We start from the raw sequence: 19,541 nt of genomic DNA, 5'->3' as shown, positions 1-19,541 counted from the left end.
ATGCACTATGCTATAGAGTCTGTGGGCAGGAGCCACTAATTCTGATGGGGTTCTCCTTGTCAACAGAAGGTATGTTACTCCTTCTGACTTTACCTTCACATCCCTCTGTTCCTACAGCACCATGTGCTAGTGAACAGGCCTGCTATTTCAGGTTTTATAAGTAATCAGAGTTAGTTAATACAGCTTGCTACTTTATCACCTGAAAAAGTGTTGTAAGCTATGCTCCACGTTCATATAAACATATCACTCCTCTAATACATATCTGATACACAATGTGCGCATCACACACACTGTTGTTGAAAGTACTGGGAAGCTATTCATATGTTGCTCTCCAGGGCCAGTGTTCCACCAATTTAAATGACAAGAGTAAGAATCAAAGGATAATAATGATCATTTCTAAATACCTGTATAGATAGACCTGCATGGGCTTTGCTCCCAGTGTGGCATTTAGCAGGTTGTAGGAGCTAGGATCATTTTGACAGCAACTGGGATCATTTTGACAGCAAAATGTACGAAACATCCTCTTACCAGCTCTGCTGCTAGAGCAATCCACAATGGTATGCAGTAAGCAAGGGTGATGCACAGAGCAGAGGTACCTGATGAGGAAATAGCTGTCATTGACTAAAACAAACCAGCTATGGCTATTAGCTATGGGTGAGGGCACTCCTCTCCAGCTCACTTCCACTGAGGACTGGGTGGAAACTATGCTTCACCTATGGTGGTTAGCAAAGTGGTTCACCTATGGTGGTTACGAAGTGGGCTAATTTTGGCTGCCTGAGTACCTGCAATTGTCTTTATGACATCAGAGTGCAACATGTAGTGCATGCAAGAGCAGTAACCAGAAACATGAGAGTATTGGGGGTGGGGGGTGAGGAGGTAGCATACAAAGACTGCAAGTGATTGTCTTTGGGTCAGGATGTCCTCTGCTTTTTCAGGACAGGACTTTATCATGGATATCTTTGCATTCTTCCTATTATGTAGATCCCAAACATTTTCCCTAAGCTTAGTTGCGGCGAGGGGGTATAGTGCCGTGGAGAAACTGCCAGTGATGTTCTGTTTACAATGAGAAAGGACCAGTGCTGGGATTGTGTATAAGGCCTCGTTTTCTATTCCTAGCATAGCCTGGCTAAAACAGCTTCATGTAACAGATCAATAAAGGCTTTTGCTCAAAACCATGAAAGGTGCTGCCTGCCAGAATAGGCAGCCCTGGGCTAAATGAATCAATGACATGAACATATAATATAGACCCTTATATTTTGACAGAACAGTGTAAAGTAGAAATAGCATCAGTGTAATGCTTAAAATTCCCCAACCCCACCCCTCCGGTGTCTTTTTCATCTTTGTATGGATAAACAGGGGAATATCAAGGGAGGGCCTGTTCAGATACACTTCTAATTATATGTCCAGTGTTTATATAACAGGAAAGAATCTGGGCAAAAAGCTGTGCATCTTGACCAAATTTACTGTGAGCATCAATACATGTACATCCAAAGCAAATTTGGTTCTGCCTACCTAATCGTATCTCCCTCTTGGGACCTAGAGGAACATTTACTGGTGACCTACATACATTCTAGTTCTTAGAATTTCCAGATATTGTACAAGTGGACTGGGATAATGATAAAAACTTGCATGATGCAAATTCCTTGTCTTTTTATATTGGTCCATGAAGGTAAAAAGTATTCATATTTATTGGAACTGTTTATTTTCATGTCCTCTTGAATGTCCCAGGGCAATTCTGACTGGTGAGGCTGTATTTTGTTATTCACCTCCACCGCTCTCCAGGCAATTTGAACACTGAGATTTTACAAGTCTCATTACAGTGCTCTAAAGTAATGGAAATGCTGAGAAAACAGACCATAGATTGAAGAATCACAAAAAGCAATCGTAAAATGAAGCATTATATAAGAGTTGCCCAGGCTTCTAATCTTCACTGTCGAAGGCCTTATTCCTAGGCATCATTAGCGTTAGCTACAGTAATTACTAAAGATTAGGCTGGGGCATAGATAGAACAGAGCAGATGGTAGATGCAGAATATGCAGATGTTGCCTCTTTTATAGGAGTTTATAGAAGTGCAAGACTGAATGTCATTTTGAGATTTTAATAGCAATTCTACATAGTATATATATGCACTCTGCTTGTCTATGTCACTGAAACTAAAGACAAAGAATAAAGCTCCCGAAAACTTGGGAAATTTCTCTTTGTTGGTTGCAGTTAAAAACATGAACCTATTTTTTATAACTACTTAAAGAGCAGCAACTACCCGTGATTTTGCCTAGAATTGTGTGTATACTTTAAAAGTGGGTCGCTACATCCTCCTAACCTGGATTTCAAAGTACGACAATTAGCTAAGCAGTATGAACAAACAGTAAGGCACAGCATTCAGAGTTCAGAGGCACAGCAAATAGAAAAGTTAAGGTGCTAATCAAGATTAGAGCTATGGTGAAAGAGCTGAGTGTTTTTTTTTGTTTTGCCTTGCTAACTCATTGTGGTAATGCTTCTTGCTTACAAAACCAACAAGAGTTTTCCCATACATTCAAATACACCAGCAGGCCACTGATAAAACCCAACACACAATTCCTCCAGGGCTGATTTTGTTCCATGTACCGTACATTCATTAGACAGGTAGCAACTGTGGGTTCAGCTTCAGAAATTATGTAATAGATTTCAGTCTGCAGTGCTTTTGATACCTAAAGTTAAGCTGAATGGTGAAATAGTTACAAATTATTGCTTTTTCTTACTTGGAAAGCTGTGGCTTGGTCCTGTTACCAGAATCTTTGAAATGGACTAGGGTTAATTAAATATATATTTAAAAACACACACACAAATGATGACTGGTTGGGGTAGCTATGGTAAAAGTCAATAAATTTGCTATCTCTTTGAATGCCTGTTCACAGTGCTGTCATATAAATGGGTTTTTCAGCTGTTTTGGAAAGTGGGAACACTTTTGTGGTTGTGGCAAAATTGTAACTTGCCACAATCAAATGAAAGCTTTGAAAAACCCTGTTGACCTGGGATATTGGAGACCTGGACATTTGTGAGACCAATTCAGTCCACCAAAATCCATGGAAGAAGCATGACTCTTCTAAGCCAATTCCAATGAGTTATCTGCCCACCTAGAACAATACCTAGAGCATTTGTTCCCACCCTGCTTTGCATGGGCAGAGATGCATCACTTCTCTACAATTCTCTGCTGAAGAGCAACATTGGAATTGGAACACAGCCTATGCTACCTTTGTATCAGCTCCAATTCGAAACTCATTACTAGTGAGTGAGTCTCATTGGGCACACTGAGACTTAACCTTTGAGCACACACAAACTTAGGCTTGCACTGTCAATTTTCTATCCAAATTATGAAGGAAGGCATGCTGGTGTTTGAAGATCCATTGCTGAAGGCAACAGTGTCTTACTCACTGACAAGTCCACTTAAAAAACAAAACAACGTTAGAACTTGATAGCCCTGTCCCTGTTACACTGGGTAAATGGATGAAAAATATCTTTGAAGATTTTAATCAGAGACTGGGCATATGCAAGTGTTGGTACTCATATACTCTTCAGGCATCCCCTCCATGCAGTGTGGTCCGAGTCATCATGATTACAGGTGTTGCTCAAGCATATCCGTGTTAACAGACTGGCACTGATCCCAAATGACAGGACAAGCTTTTATACTAATCTTTAGTGTCGAGAGATTATATCTTAGGAATATGCTTGTGCAATGCCACATCTAGTTGTTTAAGGCAGCACACACACACACACGAACCCCCCCATACCTATTCAACATTTTTTTCACATGTTCCAGGCTGGCCCACCCATGAGGCAAAAGGAGGCAGATGCCTTAGGCAGCACCCCCTGACACTGTGTGCTCCCCCCTCCCACTGCTGGAGAAGCAGTGGCAGTGGGGTTGGCCAGATCTCGCTGCTGCTGCCGTGTCTCCTCTGATGCCACCACAGTTGCCTCCCAGCATAGAAGTGAGGAGAAGCCACTACCACCTCTCTTCACTGCTGGAAGCTGACGCAGCCAAATGGTAAGCCGTGTGACTCCGACTTTGAGGACACGCAGCAGAGGCAGCAGCTGCCAGGTGAGGTGGCCCCTTCCCGTTTTGCTTCAGGTGGCAAAACAGTCTGGGCTGCCCCTGCCACCTTCTATTAAAGTCCTGGCTAGAAAATTGTATGAAAATACCCTTGACAACAGTGCTCTTTGGAGGAGAGCTATTACTAGTTGCTTTGCAGATAATGTGTTTCAGGACAACCGGCATTCCCCAGAAAAGCCCATGATTTAGTGCTGATTTGGAGCCAATAGCAATCAAGTTTTCTACAAATTGCTGTTTGTTCCAGTTTATAGCTGAAGAGTGTGTTTTCCAGGGGGAGGTGGTGGAGCAAAGGCAAAACTGCTTAGACCCATGCTTAGAAAGCACAGGACAAGCAAAAAGCTGTTTTCTAGCCACAGGACAAGCAGAAGGGTGGGTAAGTTCTGAGTCTACTATGCAGCAAAGCACTTAGTTTGGTACTAAAAATAACATAAAACACCCTACAGTCAGTATAAATCAATATATCTAATATAGATGGACATTTTAAGGGTCTCTTCACTAGTTCAAGCAGTATCCAGCCCTCACTTTATTCCCCATGCTCCCAGTCACCCATCCAGTTTCAGTTGCTCACTATGTGCTCCCACATAACACATGCTGTGTGCGAGTGAATGTTTCTGCCTTTCCGATAACAGACAGGCTTGCTCTTCTCTCCCAAGTTTCTAAAAATGTGAATAGGGGAAAGCACACACATTAAACGGTCTTTTAAAAATGTTCATAAAATGGTGGGGGGAATATGGGGTGATATAATACAAGGCTCAGTGAGGTTGTTTTTAAAAGGGTTTTTTGTTTGTTTGTTTGTTTGTTTTTGCAGTAGCTCCATACAGCAAGAGAGTCCTTTTATGGTTTTGAAAGTTCTCAGAATGATGCAGTCATGGAGCAGATGGGGGACAGGGGAGGAAAGGATTTGTTCCTTTTGAATTTAGTAAGGCCACTATGGCATCCAAAAGATTTGGATTCAGCCACATTTCACATAAAAGTTACAATGGAATTATCGGCCAGGGGGAGGGCAGCAAACACATTTTGCCAGGTACCTAATGCTGTTTGGTTGTTGTACCTGGAGAAAATGCAATATTCTTGCAACAGAAGTGCAACGTTGAATAAAATATGTGGGCTATGAGTTAAAAAATAAATAAATATGGGCCTGTTCATTGCGCAAAATGTGAATCTCACGGAAAGAAAAGAGGCCTTAATCAAGAGAACATCAAGAGTACACTTCAATAGGTGGCAGCTTAGACTTTACCACTGGCTGTCTCATGCAATTTAATTGCCGTTGTCTGGAACTGTGGCATGTATGGTATGAAAGCTTGAACAGGGGTTTCACACTTGCTGATAAAGGGATTTAGATCACTGGTTATATCTTGAGGAAACTGCATGCCTCCAACTAAAGCATTGGTGTGAAAGTGACAAACCCCATTTGAACTTTCTGTTAAAAAGATGTCATTTTCACTTTTGAGTGAGCTCATTCCTAAGTAGAACATGCTTCTCTTTGGACTGTCTTCCTCACTGAAAGTTCTATCCTGCTCTGAAGGTTCTGAGAAGCCCTCAGATGAAACAACAGAAAGAGAGAGCTTTTGAGAGGACACGTGTTCATCGCACTCAGGCAATAGCAGAAATGATTGATTTCCCACTGCCCAAGAACCGCCAGAGAAAGATGTTGGAACTAAGGAATCATGGCCTAGAAAACCTCTTACAAAAGAACTGCTTAGATCCTTTGGTGGCTCATAAAGCCCACTTGACATGGAGTTGGTTAAAATAGTCGCATATTTTATATTAGACTGTCCTGTCATTCCACCACGGGTTTCAGCATCATGGACATTCTCAGAGAGACTATCACTATTGAAATGGCCACTAGAGCAAGCTGAGTCATGCTCCAAGTCTTGGGTGGTTGCAAACAGAGAGTCAATAGCTAGTAAGTCTTGTTTGTCTTCGTCTTTCATTGCTTTCTCAATACTGATATCTTCCAACACTATTTCTGACTCCAGAAGAAGAGGACCAAATGACAGTGCTTCAGGATGCTTGAGAAAGAGATGTTCAAAGGTTTCAGGCTAGAAGACAAGATACATTTTAATGCTCATTTATTAATTAATGACTTGTAGTGAACAGAAAAGAAGGGTAGGGAAAAGGAAACACATTAAACACTTCAATTTTATTATTCTTAATTTGGCACAACTTTAAAAGCCTGATGAATGTAATGGCATTCACATTTCATGAAGTTGTATGCTTTATTTTAAGTAGTGTGCATAAACATTATAACAAAAGAGAGATTAGTGCCAGAAATTTGTAACACATTTACATTTAAGATACCATTGGAGTTTGGATAATTTTGAAGGTTCCATTTCAGGTCAGTCTCTGATGAGCTTATATAACAAAGGGAAAAATAATTGTTCTGAACCAGATTATCATTCTTGTCAATGAAGAGAAAGTATGCATGCATTACATTGGCAGTGCTGAAGCCCTGAGTCTTGCTCCCTATTTATGCCTTTGGAGTAGACTGGTAGGAAAAAGTTCCTACCCATTTCCACTTCGAAGAGCTGGGCTATAGTGCACTTGGGCAGCAAACTGGTTCATACAACTAGCACAAGGAGCACCCACCCACTTCAGGGGAAAGGGCATCAAAATTTGTTAAAGCAATTGCTCTGAGCCAGTTTTTCATTCTTGTCAGTTAGGAGGAAATATGAGAATAATGGGGAGGGCAAAGTTTTGCAGCACTTAAAACCCACAAGTTGACAAGCAAAATTGGCTGTGGTCAACAATTACAGTCTCTGCAAATTATTAAAGTCCACCCAAAGCCATCCAGCCTGGGTAATTAAGGTTCACAAGTTTTATAGCCTATAGTATATGGAAGAAATGATGCGGTCTATCTGCACCCCTTACTTCTCCAATCCGGTAGAAATAATGATGGATATACATGTCATTGGTACAAGTGTTTATCAAGAGCAACTACTCCTTATAAACTTCAAGAATTTAGTCAAGTGCCATACCTAAGAGGCTACTGTATCCTGATATCTGGTCAAGTTGCTCCCTACTCTGAAGAGAAGTTTTCTGGTATCTGTTAAGTCTGCATGGGGAATTATTCTGGCTTCTTGAAAAATCAAAACCGTTTCCTGCAAATTTGTATCCAGTGGTACTAAACCTATACTCCAATCAGATATTGATTATAATGTAATGCCATTTTGCTTCCTTCCTACCTACTAGCTACCCAGGGCTAGTTCTAGAGTCATGGGATAAGGCGATGCATTCCAGTTGCATAGCTTCTCCTCTTACCCTGCTCAGGTAGGCAGTTTTTATAAGCCCAACAGAGAAGAAACTAAAGAAAAGTGGCTTATAAATCTATATGACTATCAAAATACAAAAAATTGCAGTAGCTAAAATAGGAGAAGAGAGACTGCTTATATAACACAAGGGTCCCTTGGGTGCTATAGAGATTTTCTGTACAGAGAGACCTATCAGGCTCCCACAGATCACACAGTGATAGGGCTTGAGTTTACCACTACAGCTTTCTAATGCAGCTCTCTGATACTTGACCTACAGAGTCAAATCAAGGACACAGATTGCATAAATCAAATAAGCCATATGTTAGCATGAATGAATATGAATTAGAATATGAATTAATATGAGTTAATATGAGTTAGATGTTGTTGGTACTGTTTCCTGGAACACCCCCCCCCCACAATGCTACAATGATAAAATAGTTAAATGCAGAGTAAAATGCTTAAACATTTGGCTGTTAAATATTTGCTCTTGAATATATGCATCAAATGGGAGTGCCAGGAAAACATTTTTACAGCAATTTAAGCCTATGAAAAATAACACGAAGGAAGCATTCATAACTTCAGTAGCTGTCATATAAAATTTAGTTTGGATTCAACTGCAAGATAACGAGAGAGTGCAAAATATAGTCACTTAAAGTCCTAGATGCAATTTATTTGTATTCACAATATGAAAAAGTGATCCCACTGACTTCTCTGGGGAAACTGTTACTTGGTAGTTTTGAAGGATTGGAGTGTGGCTGCAAAAAATAATGATTTTTCAATATTCTGTAGACATGAGGTTGTCTGAAACATTAGTCCTACTCAAGAGTAGACCAACTAAGGTTAATGAAGAAGACTAATTTAATTTTTACTGCATGCCCTTTGTTTATGTAGAAAATCTCAATTACATTTTGGTATTTCTATGTTACTTTAGGGCGTCCTTTCTGGTGTGGGCAGAATCTTATTTCTCTGTCTTCCCTCTCTTCCTGCTCCCTATCCTCAGCTCCCCATGCCTAAGAAATTAAGAATGGCTGGATGGTAGGTGTTCAAATACCTCCTGTCCCCTGCAATACCCTGGTGTGATGCCTGTGTTCTCACCTCTGCATGCATTTCAAGAGGTGACAGTAGAAAAAGGCCTCCATTGAGCCATAGGTACAATGCCCTGTACACAAGTGCTATACTTACACTAGGAAGTATAGCCCCCTTAGTGTTTCCAATAATAAACTTTTTGTTCAAACATGTTAAATATTTTTAGGAGCTTCTTCTAAAACTGAACCTCTACTCCAAGTGCACTAAGGTAAACAGAAATTGGAGGGAGGGCATGGAAAATCCTGTTGCTTTCAGAACTCATCCTCTGTTACATATATTGACATTGCTTTTTTAAATGCTAATATGCTATTGGTATAGTCAAGTAAATACAATAAAGAAAGAAAAATGTGTTTAATAGACTAACTAGAAACTGAAATATGCATAACCACAGAGGACCCAGTCAGGGAATTAAGAAGGTTTTAAGAATTATGTTCATTTCAAAGGCAATTTGGAGATGTATACAGCTATGAAATGAAATTAAAGTGTAGAAGATGTGCATAGCTAAACAAACAAGTGGGATTTTCCATATATCTTGTTGCGTGACATTCAGTACTCTGATGGACATGAACAGAAATCACATGTACTTCCATAATAGTGTTGTCAGGCATCTCTTGTCTTTAAGAAAAGTCTCTTCATACAAAGAAGATCACAGACCCATAGAATCTAATAGCTTCTCATTAACACTTAGCTTCAGAGTGCCCTATTTTGAAGGATTTTGATCTGGAAGTTTAGTTTCTAAGGAAGTTCCTATTTCTTATTCCAACTGATAACCTCAAAGACAGTCGAAAGTTTAAAAGCCATAATGTCAGAGTAATTGGGTACTTTTCTTACTAATCAAACTAAGGAGAGAGGGTTTCTTCCTGAATAAAACTGTTTGAGATGTGGTTACTTATTCATGACAGTCTCTTCTTGCTTCCTGTTCAATTTATAGGAAATATTAGAGTAACTGGGAAGAGTTCAGGGCTGTGCCTCTACTGACTATGCTACTCAGCTACAGTGGTACATCTAGTTACAAACTTAATTCGTTCCAGAGGTCCGTTCTTAACCTGAAACTGTTCTTAACTAGAGGCGTGCTTTCGCTAATGGGGCCTCTTGCTGCTGCTTCGCCGCCGGAACACAATTTCCGTTCTCATCGTGGGGCAAAGTTCTCAACTTGAGGTAACTTCCAGGTTAGCGGAGTTTGTAACCTGAAGCATTTGTAACCTGAGGCGTTTGTAACTCGAGGTACCACTGTACATACGTAGAGCTCTATTGAAGCCACAGAATAATCACGTTCTAGGTGGTCAACACACTCAGCAGCACATACTGTGAAGTGTCGGTTCAACTAGCAAAGCATTTTAAAAGACCATTTATAAATAAATGGAAATGTGGCAGAAAGATTGATGTTTCTAAGGCCATGGCATTCTGGACTCCTATTGCTATTGTTGTAAACCAAGGATGGGAAATATCAGGCTTAAATGCAAAATCAGGTTCCCTTCCCATTACGCCACCCCTCATTTAGTCAGCCATATACTACTGATGTTCTCTCTATGCGTTCATGTCAGTTAAGGCTGGTTAACAGGAGTCTTGGAGAGTAAAGTGAGAATAGCATGGCAGACATTGGTTGCATTCACACATTATGCTCACTTACAGTTTATTAAGGAACAAGCCAAGCATCTTCTTGAGCTCATATGCTCCTGTGTGGCAGAAGTTTCAATTTTGCTTCACCAGACGGATGCCAGCAAACAGCAAGAGTTTGCCATGTCATTCAGTTAAGGACTTGTCATCAACGTTAACTATGGTTAGTTTAAACAAGCCTGCTTCAGAAACTGCAGTTTGAAGTAAGTTTGTTTCTAACTAAACTTAGCCCACGTTAACCAAAGTTGCTGGTCTGGATGACATGACAAACTGCAATAAACAAAAAGCTGAGCTAAAGGTGTCCAAATTCCTCCTCCCAGCCAAACAAGAGAAAGAAAGGGATGAGGGTTGCTCTCAAGTGTAGGCTTGTTCCCATGTTATTAAATCATAGTGTAGCATGTCCTTCTAACTTCTATCTTGATATGTATGCTCCTTTTAAACCCAGCAAACCCTTTACCTGGTCTGAAATATGGAAAGTGTTCTCAAAATTGTTTACCAGTAGTGCAACTTTTGAACAAAATCATTTCCAACACTATTATGTATGAACAAAATCAGCAGAATAATGAAATGATATGTAAGTAATTCTGTCTTCTGAATTCAAATAGATAATTCTTCTAACAACTCTGTATAGGAAGTCTGGGAGCTGTCACATTGGTTCAGCGGGCAGTGATCATGATTAGACTTCAAAGAATGTCCATTCTCTGTTTAAATGAAATGAAATAAAATTAACAATAAAGATGAGAAAATAAATATTTCACTGGGAATGAAAACTGAAATAACTTATAATGGAAAAAAAAACCTAATAAGCAAGCATTCTCCTTAATCATTGGTATATTTCTTGTGCCCACCTCAATTTTTAATATAACATTTGTGATTCCAAGGTAAAATTATCTAATGGTAAACATTGTCATTTAAGCTACAGCAGCTGCACTAGCTTGTGCCACCAAAGAATCAGAGTCCAGTTTACCAATAAATGAACCAAAATCCTATAGAAATGGCTGGTGGATTGTACCCATTCACTATGGGAGTGCACCTGCTTTGCATTCAGAAGGTCCTAGGTTGAATCTTGGCATTTCCCAGTAGGATTTGGAAAGGTTACTGTGAAAACCCTGGAAAGCTCCTACCAGTTAGTGTAGACTAGCCTTCCCCAACCTAGTGCCCTCTAGATGTTGGACTTCTATCATTCCCAACCATTCCCAACCAACTCCTATCATTCCCAACCATTGCCTATGCTGGCTGGGGCTGATGGGATATTTGAGTCAAGCAACATCTGAAAGTTGGGGGAAGTTAGATACTGAGTGAAATGGTCTGACTCATTCTAAGAGCTTCCTATGCACCAACTGCATGCATAATATTCTCTTCACGTGGGCTACCCTATTATATTCAAAGGAGAGAGGAGAGCCATGCACATATTTCTGTGAGCATTAGAGGTTGCTTCCTGTGATGAAGTAAAAGCCTTGAAGGAGAACAGTTTTCCATACACTGGAGTCTCCAGTTCACATAAAAGATCCCTGGATTAGGGCATTTTTTTTGTTGGATGTGTACCTGTGGAACCCATGTAGAACCCAATTTCATCAGTTTAATAGTAGGCATTGGCTTTCATTTCCAGAAAGCCCCATTAATTCTAGTATTTAAGTTTGCATGAGAGTAGCAGGCACAGGATTAAGTTTCATTTCTTTATTCATGGTTATGATTTACAGGGTTGTTAAAACACTTGATGAGTAAATAAATTAGTTAAAAGCAAATAAAGCTCACAAATCGCTGAAATGTATTTAAGTGGGAACCCATACCTTTTGGAAGTTAACTCCCTGTGCCCAAGAGCAATTCTTGGGGTTTGGAACATCATCCCAGAATAATTTCTTCATTCTGAAATATGCCGACAAGATATTGATTTGGCACAGTGAAGGATATAATCACTTTTCACTCTGAATACGTATTTCACAAATAAGGATTTATTCTTTTTAGAAGCCAACTTGAAACCAATAGCACATACAGATGGTTTAAAAATGACAACTGAATTTAAAAATTGCCTAATTTCAAAAAATACCTAATGGCAGAGCCATTACAGCACACCTGCCAATGTTCTTGCAAAACACAGGTGTTCCTGTTTCCTTGCTCCTTTCACTCTCCTTCCTAGTAAGCAGCAGTGGCACACTTGCGGAGGTCAAGTAAGCACCACTGTCGTCGTCGCCATCCCCCACCCCTGCTGTCTGCTACTGGAAATTGCCTTTCCAGGGATTAATCTATAACACCTTTCAAATTATTCATCTCAATCTAAACTTGTGAACAGATTCAGTACAGGAAAGGTTTACCTTTGGTGCAAGATCAAGAGACCTCCAAGCAGCAAAACGGAGCATGAAATAACTAGGGGTAGAATCACATAGAAGTTCACTTCATTCTGTTTTTCAATTCCAGCTGAAAATAAGACCCAGCAGTTTAAAACAGCTATCACTACAGAGAATATTTACAATGTAATCCTACAGAATGAACCTTACTCCCAATTAAGTGAATTTAAGATTGCAGACTTGGTTGTTTGCATCAGCTCGTACAGTTGAACTTGATTTGTTATTTCATAAAGTTAAATGAGACTTGGATATATAAAGTTGTATCCAATGTTGTGTGAGTGGCATTCTGCTCATGCAATGGGACTTTCCCTTTCTCTTCTCTTGAAACCATGCAATTAAGTAAAAATAATGAAATGTTCTTGTATGCTTTAAGTAGAGAGATTGGAATTGCTTACAGATCATTAAGATTATTCATTTAAAAATTATTGAATTTTTCTGGCATAATCAAGATTCGAGATGTGCCATGCCATTCCCAACATATTATGTAATTTTTTTTCTCATTAAAAGTTAGAGTAAGAAATCTTGGTTTGAAGGAAAAGTCTACTAAAAATGCCAGTTGCTCACCTTTGGAGAATCCATATGTCACTGTGGGCTTTGTTACTCCTTCAGGAATTATTGGGAACAAACTAAATTTGTATTTGTCAATAAGGATGAAATTATCTGGAACAAAGACAACATACCACATTTTTAATTTGGGCATACTAAATCTTCTTAACAATTCCTAATCTATAAAATCTGTAAAACAGTGTGGGCCTTGCAATGCTGAAAGATGGGCATCTCTCTTGATTTCTATCATTAGGGTTAATGTGTTCCTTCATATGTTTCTCCCATCCAGCAAGTCCATTGTTTAGGCATAGTGGGAGCAGTTACCCAACAACATCTGCAGGGCCATGGGTTATCCATCCCTGCTTTACAGCCTTTAGAAATTAGGAAAGAATAAAAAGTCACTACACATAACAATCCTCTGTAACTGTTCATCTCACACAGAGACCATTCAGTTACTGTATCAGTCTTGTCTTAAGAAGGATAATCCACAATAAATTTCAAAGATGAGCTGGGAAACACCATTTCTAACAGAGCAAATTGCACTATAAGAAACCAAGTATACCATTTATCACAGGGAAGGGAAATGAAACCTGTACTCCAATGTTAAATAAAAGGCTATTGTGGAGTCCTTATGGAATTTATGTTAAATGTACAATAGTTGCTAGCCTCTACAGTTTTGCAGTAAATCTTTATCTATAATCAAATACTGGTGGAAGATATTGAAACACAAGAGAAGCAGTAATAGATTTTTAAGTACAAACTCACCAAAAATGTGGTACTTCCTAACATTTGAGGGAATCATAATCCATTTAATCTGCTCTTCTTCGTTTAAGTTTGTCCATTCAATTACAAAAGATGTAATTATATAAGCCATAGGCGAAAGTGTCCAGGACACAATGACACAACTGCTGTTCACTGGGTAGGCACTAAGAGACTTCACAATGTTTACTGACAAAACAGGAAAACAGTATGTTGGTCATCAGGTACATTCATTATCCCTTACAAATTAGGAGAGAACTCATCAGATGCTACAGAGAACGATGAAGTATATTTCAACTGCTGCTTTTAGCCTGCAGGTTAAAAATTTGGAAAAGCTCACAAGGAAAGAAACTGGCGCACCATGAAGATTCCTTCTTTTTTAGGCATGTGGAGGCACCTGATGAAAGTTGCATTCCCCACCCCCAACCCAAATTCCTGCCCAGGTGGCAGGAACCATGTGGCCATGTGCCTCCTAATTTTCTGCTGGCAGCAGAAACTCATATGATTAAATAGCTAGAAGAGCAATAACATGGCCTCACCACTCAAATAACTACTTGTCTAAACACGAACACATTACAAAATGAGAACGGTTTATTATAAACTAGATTACTGAGTTAACAATACTTGAAGCTATCAAAAAATGTTTTTCTTACCTGTGCTGATTTGTTGTGATAGAGTTAAAATGAAATTGACTGAGGAAGTTCCAATTGAGTTGACAGCTAGAACCTTAATGGCATGTACATCCTCCGTCCATGAAAATGTGTAGGCAGTATCATTTTCTACATAGTCAGACCAAGTAATGTTTTCTGAAGTATTATGCTCAACCACATAGTCTAGCACACTGCATAAGGAAAGATTCTTCATCAGTGGCTGTAAGAAAAATTCAGATACATTAGGCAGTTCAATTGTGGGTTGAGGCTGGTTTGGGCAGAGGTGTATGTTTTTTTTAAGGAGCAATTGAGGGTTGGTATCTTGTTTTTATGTTAGCAAGACTAAAAGCTACAGTTTATAATAATTACCATGCATCTGTTCATAACTGCCTATAACAGTCCACAACTTCTGTCACCTTTGATTACTTCTAATACCAATAAATATAAATTAAAATATTTAACACAGTTTGCCGGGCAAGCAAAGTTCGGTTTAAAATAATCAAACTTAGGTTTTATAGTATGAAGTGTAGTATAGCACAAAGAGAAGTATCTGGGTTTTTAATTGGTGAAATAAATTTTACATAAGAAACCTCATTTTAAACAGCCTTTTCCTTTGTGAATTAATGCTTGTCATTCAGAATTAGACACCTACCAAATCATCCTCCTTTCTTCCTATTTGATAAGTGATGTTAACAAAAATGAGTGACCTGTGAATTGTTAAGGGAATGCCTGACATCCTGGCAGGCTGCGCAGTAAGGGTGCTTGAAATGCTATTAACTTAATTCAATTTCCCCTTTTGAATAATAATCTATGAATAGTTCTTACTTGCCAGGCCCCTGATAGCTTTGGCCAACAAGGATTGGACCATGTCCAAAAACAGATTCTCTCATTCTTCATGAGAAAATGTTTCTGTTTATTAAAAAGGTGGCACTTGGAGATTCAAGAGGCTCTTTTCTTTGTTAGAGATCTTTTTCCTGTGCCTAATGGAAAACTTTCTGAGTGGCGGGTCATCATCATGGGATGATCTTCATGGTAAACTCTGACGTACAAGCCTAATTAGACAGACAACAATCCTAATTTGGCTTGCAAGGCCATTTTCTCCAAGCCATTACCACCTGCCCCACACCAAACATCATATTCTGATCTGTCACAGAGCTCTATTGTAAACCTATGTTTCACTAGTTTTGCTAACAGAAATTACCAATGTCTTAGGTCTGGTATCCTTCAAAGCCAGCCAACACCCACAATATATATCATGAATATCACACAAAAAAACAAACCTGAAATAGATTTCAAATATATCATTTACCCTCCTCCTTTGATTTACCTTCCAAAAAAGAGTAACATTTTTCTGGTTCCTTATTGAATCTTCATTAATGGTTCTCCAGAATTCAGGTCCTCTCAAGGGAGCTGGGAGGGGAGCAGTAAGAAGCAAACAACAGCCTATTTGGTTATAAATCTAGTAAAAAACAAAAAACACCAACCCCAACAAACTGAAAGCTTACAGGTAAGACACTGACTGACCTTTGATATCCTTAACAACTGTGTAGGCGGGTCTGCTCCAATCACTCCAGTAGCCCACTCCATCAATCACACTGCAGCGCACCTGAACGACGTATACTGCGCAGGGATCCTGCACCTTTGTGCTGGCAGAGCTAACTAATGGATCAGAAACCTCCTGCACCTGCAACAAAAAAGGATGTTTAAACTAGTAACAAACAAAATCATTTCTGAGTGACAGGCCGAGATCTTAAATCTTCAATAGGCTAACTGCTACTTAATCTTCATCCAATTTGTAGGGGCCAAAGCACTCCCCAGTGCATTTTTCATTGTGCAAGTCACACGTAAGCTGACCTGAAGAACAGTTCTCCCTGGACACTGTCACAAATTGTCACCTGTAAAATGTGCCCAAATTTCAGCCAGTTACCACTTTCCATTTTCCTTCGGGGGGGGGGGGACTGCACCAGAAATGCAATGAATTTTGTCTTTTGTGTGTGTTTACTAAGCCAGCCAATGTTAACAGATTGGTGTAGTAAAACATCCCATCATTTTTTCATAGACAAATAGGCAGAAGAAGGTCAAGAAAGGTCATGAAGTTTATCTAACCAAGGTCATGAAATTTATCTAACCATAATTTGTCTAACCAAGGGCAATTTTCTAGCAGGAGTTAGAAAAACACCCCACAAAACTATTAGCATTGGTTCTCAGTTGTAATAAAGTTGTGGGTTTTTCTTAAAGAAAGATTACAATATTTTCATTACATTTTACTTTAAAATATAGTTTTTGTTTGTAATTGTTCATAATTGAAAATAACTCATCATATAGTTGAAATCTCATTGGCGTGGAAAATACACCCCAGTTTCCCCCTTCCTCACACACAATGGATGAAAGTTAATCAACTGAAGATAGGCATGTCACAAATGTTTATTTTGCTAGACAAACCAAATGCTGGAATCCACACATTTTTACAAACTAACAGCAAAACGCCATTGCACCCTTGCATCTCATGATGCACAGGCTAATTTAGATTAAGTGTAGCCATACCTCCCAGGCAATTTCTGTTCCATTGACAGCATACCGAATCTGAAACTGGAGATCATTCTTTGGAAGTTCTGGGTTTTTCCAGCTCACATTCAGCAGTCCCGCTTCCCCTGTAATTTCTGCTTTGACACTGGAGGGAGAAAACGGCTTCACTAGAAAGTTAAACAAAATAAATTTGACTGGTTTATGAGGTCTCTAATAGAATCCTATAAAGCTGTGTGTCAGCTCTTCCTTACTAAACTGGCATTACAGCAATGTATTTTTCTTATATTCATTATAGCTATAGCCTGTCTTCTTAATAATTCATTTATTACATTTTGTTAAAAATATTTATAGCTTGACCATCATCTATACACTGGTACCCAAAATGGTGCCCTACAAGTGTTGTTGGACTCCAGCTCTCATCATCCTTAGGCGGCAAGGCCTGTGATCAGGGATGGTGTCAGTGTGGTCCATAAACATCTGAAGGACACCATGTTGGCTCATTCTGATGTCAGCTTGCTATACAGAGACATGGAACAAAATGGGACAGGCCAAAATAATGCAGCAAAGCAAATAACATAGAAAGAAACAGGGACAGCCAAATCAGCAGAGTACTTCAACAATCACAAGTATAAGACATTAAGATGCCTGGGTAGATAGATAACTAGGAGCCAGAATCAGTGCAACAGTGGCACCAGTTATGCTTCTATGAGGAGTACTTTCCGCAGCTGTGGTGCCATCACAAAAGAGAGGCTGTCTTCCTCACCACAACATTAATAACTTGCACCGGCAATGGAACATAGAAAAGAGCCTCCTCTGAAGATCTTAAGAGAGCCTGATGTAGGGATGGCTGATGTATGAGGAGAGGCATTCCTTCATGCAAGAACTGTTTTGTATGTACTCCAGTAATTTTGATGTGTTTTTCAATACCAGTTTAAAAAAAAGCAAGCACAAGGATGGCCGGTGTGTGTGTGTGTGTGTGTGTGTGTGTGTGTGAGAGAGAGAGAGAGAGAGAGAGAGAGAGAGAGAGAGAGAGAGAAATACAACGGGACTAAACTATGGTTTCAAGGGCTAAAATATACTGTGTGGCATTCAACTAAGTTTTACACAGAACAAATCCACTGAAACTAATGGACATAAATAAGTTAGGCCCATTAATTTCAGTGGGTCTTCTCTCAATAAAACAATCTCAATAAAACAATCTCAATCTCAATAAAACAATCTCAATCTCAATAAAACAATCTACTGAAGCGGAACTCTAAAATGTAAAAACACAGGGAGAATAAAAAGGTCTTCATTTGGTATCAAAAATATCTTAATATAGGTAGCAAGTGAGCCTCACTGTGGAGGGCATATTCCATAACTAGGGTGGTACCACCCCAGTTTAAAGCCATGAACACTTCATAGTTATTAACAGCTTTTCTTTTCAAAATGTTCATAATTCTTTAAGTTCTATTCCACATGCCATCTGAAACGTTGGGTATGATACTAAGCATATCATCACCAAGGAGCTGAGAATCTATATGAACTGGGTGTAGTTTGGGGATATATGGTACTCCCTATGAATGTATATGTTTAGTTGGAGACAAATTATAACACGGGGAAAGTAACAAGGAAGTGATGTAAAATGGAAAAGGAGATGAGGAGTAATGAAAATTAAAGCCATTGTTGGAAATATCTAGTTATTGCATGCCGTGGTAATTCATACACTTAATTTTCTTTCAGTTTTAATAAAACCAGCTGTCACTGGCCATCACACAAGCTCACCATCATTGACTGGATAATTTAAATACCATAAGAAAAACAATTGCTTAGAGAAGAGACCATAGTGTGTGTGTATGGGGTGGGGGAGATAAGGAACTGGAGGGGGCAGGCACAAAGGCACTTATGCGAGGAGGAAGCATATTATAGTTCTGTAATTTACAGTTTTCAAATTAATGTCTGAATTACTGTGGGGTAGTTGGGATTTTCCATATTATATGCATCTTGAAAGTGTGGCTAGGGTCCAGAATCCCCCCTCCTCTTAAAAGCTATTGGTATATTACAAAAGTGAAAAGCTACTTTATAAACTACTTTTCCTTGGCAACATCATTTGAAAGAAACTCCTAATGAATTGGATAGCATGCCCAAGTCCCTTGAGAAAGGCAATATACTGCAACCTGTAGATACAAAAGCACCAGGGGGGATGGCCATAGCTCAGTGGTAGGTAAAGTCATCTACCCTGCATGCAGAAGGTCCCAGGCAGGCCCAGATTTAAGCAGCTGGAGGCCCTGGGCTAGGAGACATTGGGAGGCCCAAACTTATCAATGATCCATTCTCAGAAATTTTTTTCACTTACCTACTTCTTTTGGAAGGATACACACTGGTGGTGATGTCACTGTCCCCAGTGAGTGCTTAATCTCTATCCACATTGTGTATCCAGACAGGAGATAAAAAGGCTGAAAGATGCACTCGTAAGAATTATTCCTCTGTGAAGTGCATTCTTTTACCTCCGAATCAGAAGGCATACTTGGAGAATCTGTACAATACACATCACTCCTTAAAAAGACATGAAAACATTGTTTTCAGTTTAGCTATGAGATGATACGCATCTGGAGATTAACAATGCGAAACTGTCATTTGTATATGCTGTAAAAAAAAAACTAATACAGATGAGAAAGCCCTCAAACACCATGTT

General features: G+C 39.3%; 2 protein-coding genes and 1 long non-coding RNA gene across 5 annotated transcripts in view; 1 reads left to right on the top strand and 2 right to left on the bottom strand.

Moving 5' to 3' along the window:
- LOC308586825 overlaps positions 1-19,541 on the top strand; it is a 63,222-nt gene that overhangs the window by 23,883 nt on the left and 19,798 nt on the right. The gene's annotated exons all lie outside the window — the stretch shown is intronic.
- On the bottom strand, positions 2,797-6,994 carry LOC308587741 (leptin receptor-like; the record flags this gene model as incomplete). Its single annotated transcript, XM_081195508.1, has 2 exons — positions 2,797-6,129; positions 6,959-6,994. The coding sequence occupies 2 exons, from the start codon at positions 6,992-6,994 to the stop codon at positions 5,314-5,316; spliced, it is 852 nt and encodes a 283-aa protein (XP_081051634.1). The 3' UTR covers positions 2,797-5,313.
- The window catches only part of LEPR (leptin receptor), a 56,521-nt gene continuing 43,122 nt past the window's right edge, over positions 6,143-19,541 (bottom strand). For all 3 annotated transcript variants that reach the window (XM_081193705.1, XM_081193703.1, XM_081193704.1), the window contains 10 exons: positions 19,203-19,402; positions 16,886-17,034; positions 15,866-16,025; positions 15,669-15,751; positions 14,345-14,561; positions 13,698-13,880; positions 12,951-13,046; positions 12,354-12,456; positions 11,832-11,907; positions 6,143-10,742 (listed from right to left, as the gene is read on the bottom strand). In XM_081193705.1, the coding sequence (XP_081049831.1) occupies positions 10,725-10,742; positions 11,832-11,907; positions 12,354-12,456; positions 12,951-13,046; positions 13,698-13,880; positions 14,345-14,561; positions 15,669-15,751; positions 15,866-16,025; positions 16,886-17,034; positions 19,203-19,402 (1,285 nt within the window). In that variant the 3' untranslated portion in view covers positions 6,143-10,724. The remainder of the gene's footprint in view (positions 10,743-11,831; positions 11,908-12,353; positions 12,457-12,950; positions 13,047-13,697; positions 13,881-14,344; positions 14,562-15,668; positions 15,752-15,865; positions 16,026-16,885; positions 17,035-19,202; positions 19,403-19,541) is intronic.

The sequence above is a fragment of the Podarcis bocagei genome (genome assembly GCF_964188305.1).
Source record: "Podarcis bocagei genome assembly, chromosome: 5".
In the NCBI taxonomy this organism is placed as follows: Eukaryota; Metazoa; Chordata; class Lepidosauria; order Squamata; family Lacertidae; genus Podarcis; species Podarcis bocagei.
Note: the sequence above shows the minus strand (reverse complement) of the source record. Positions and strands in the feature narration are given on the sequence as shown.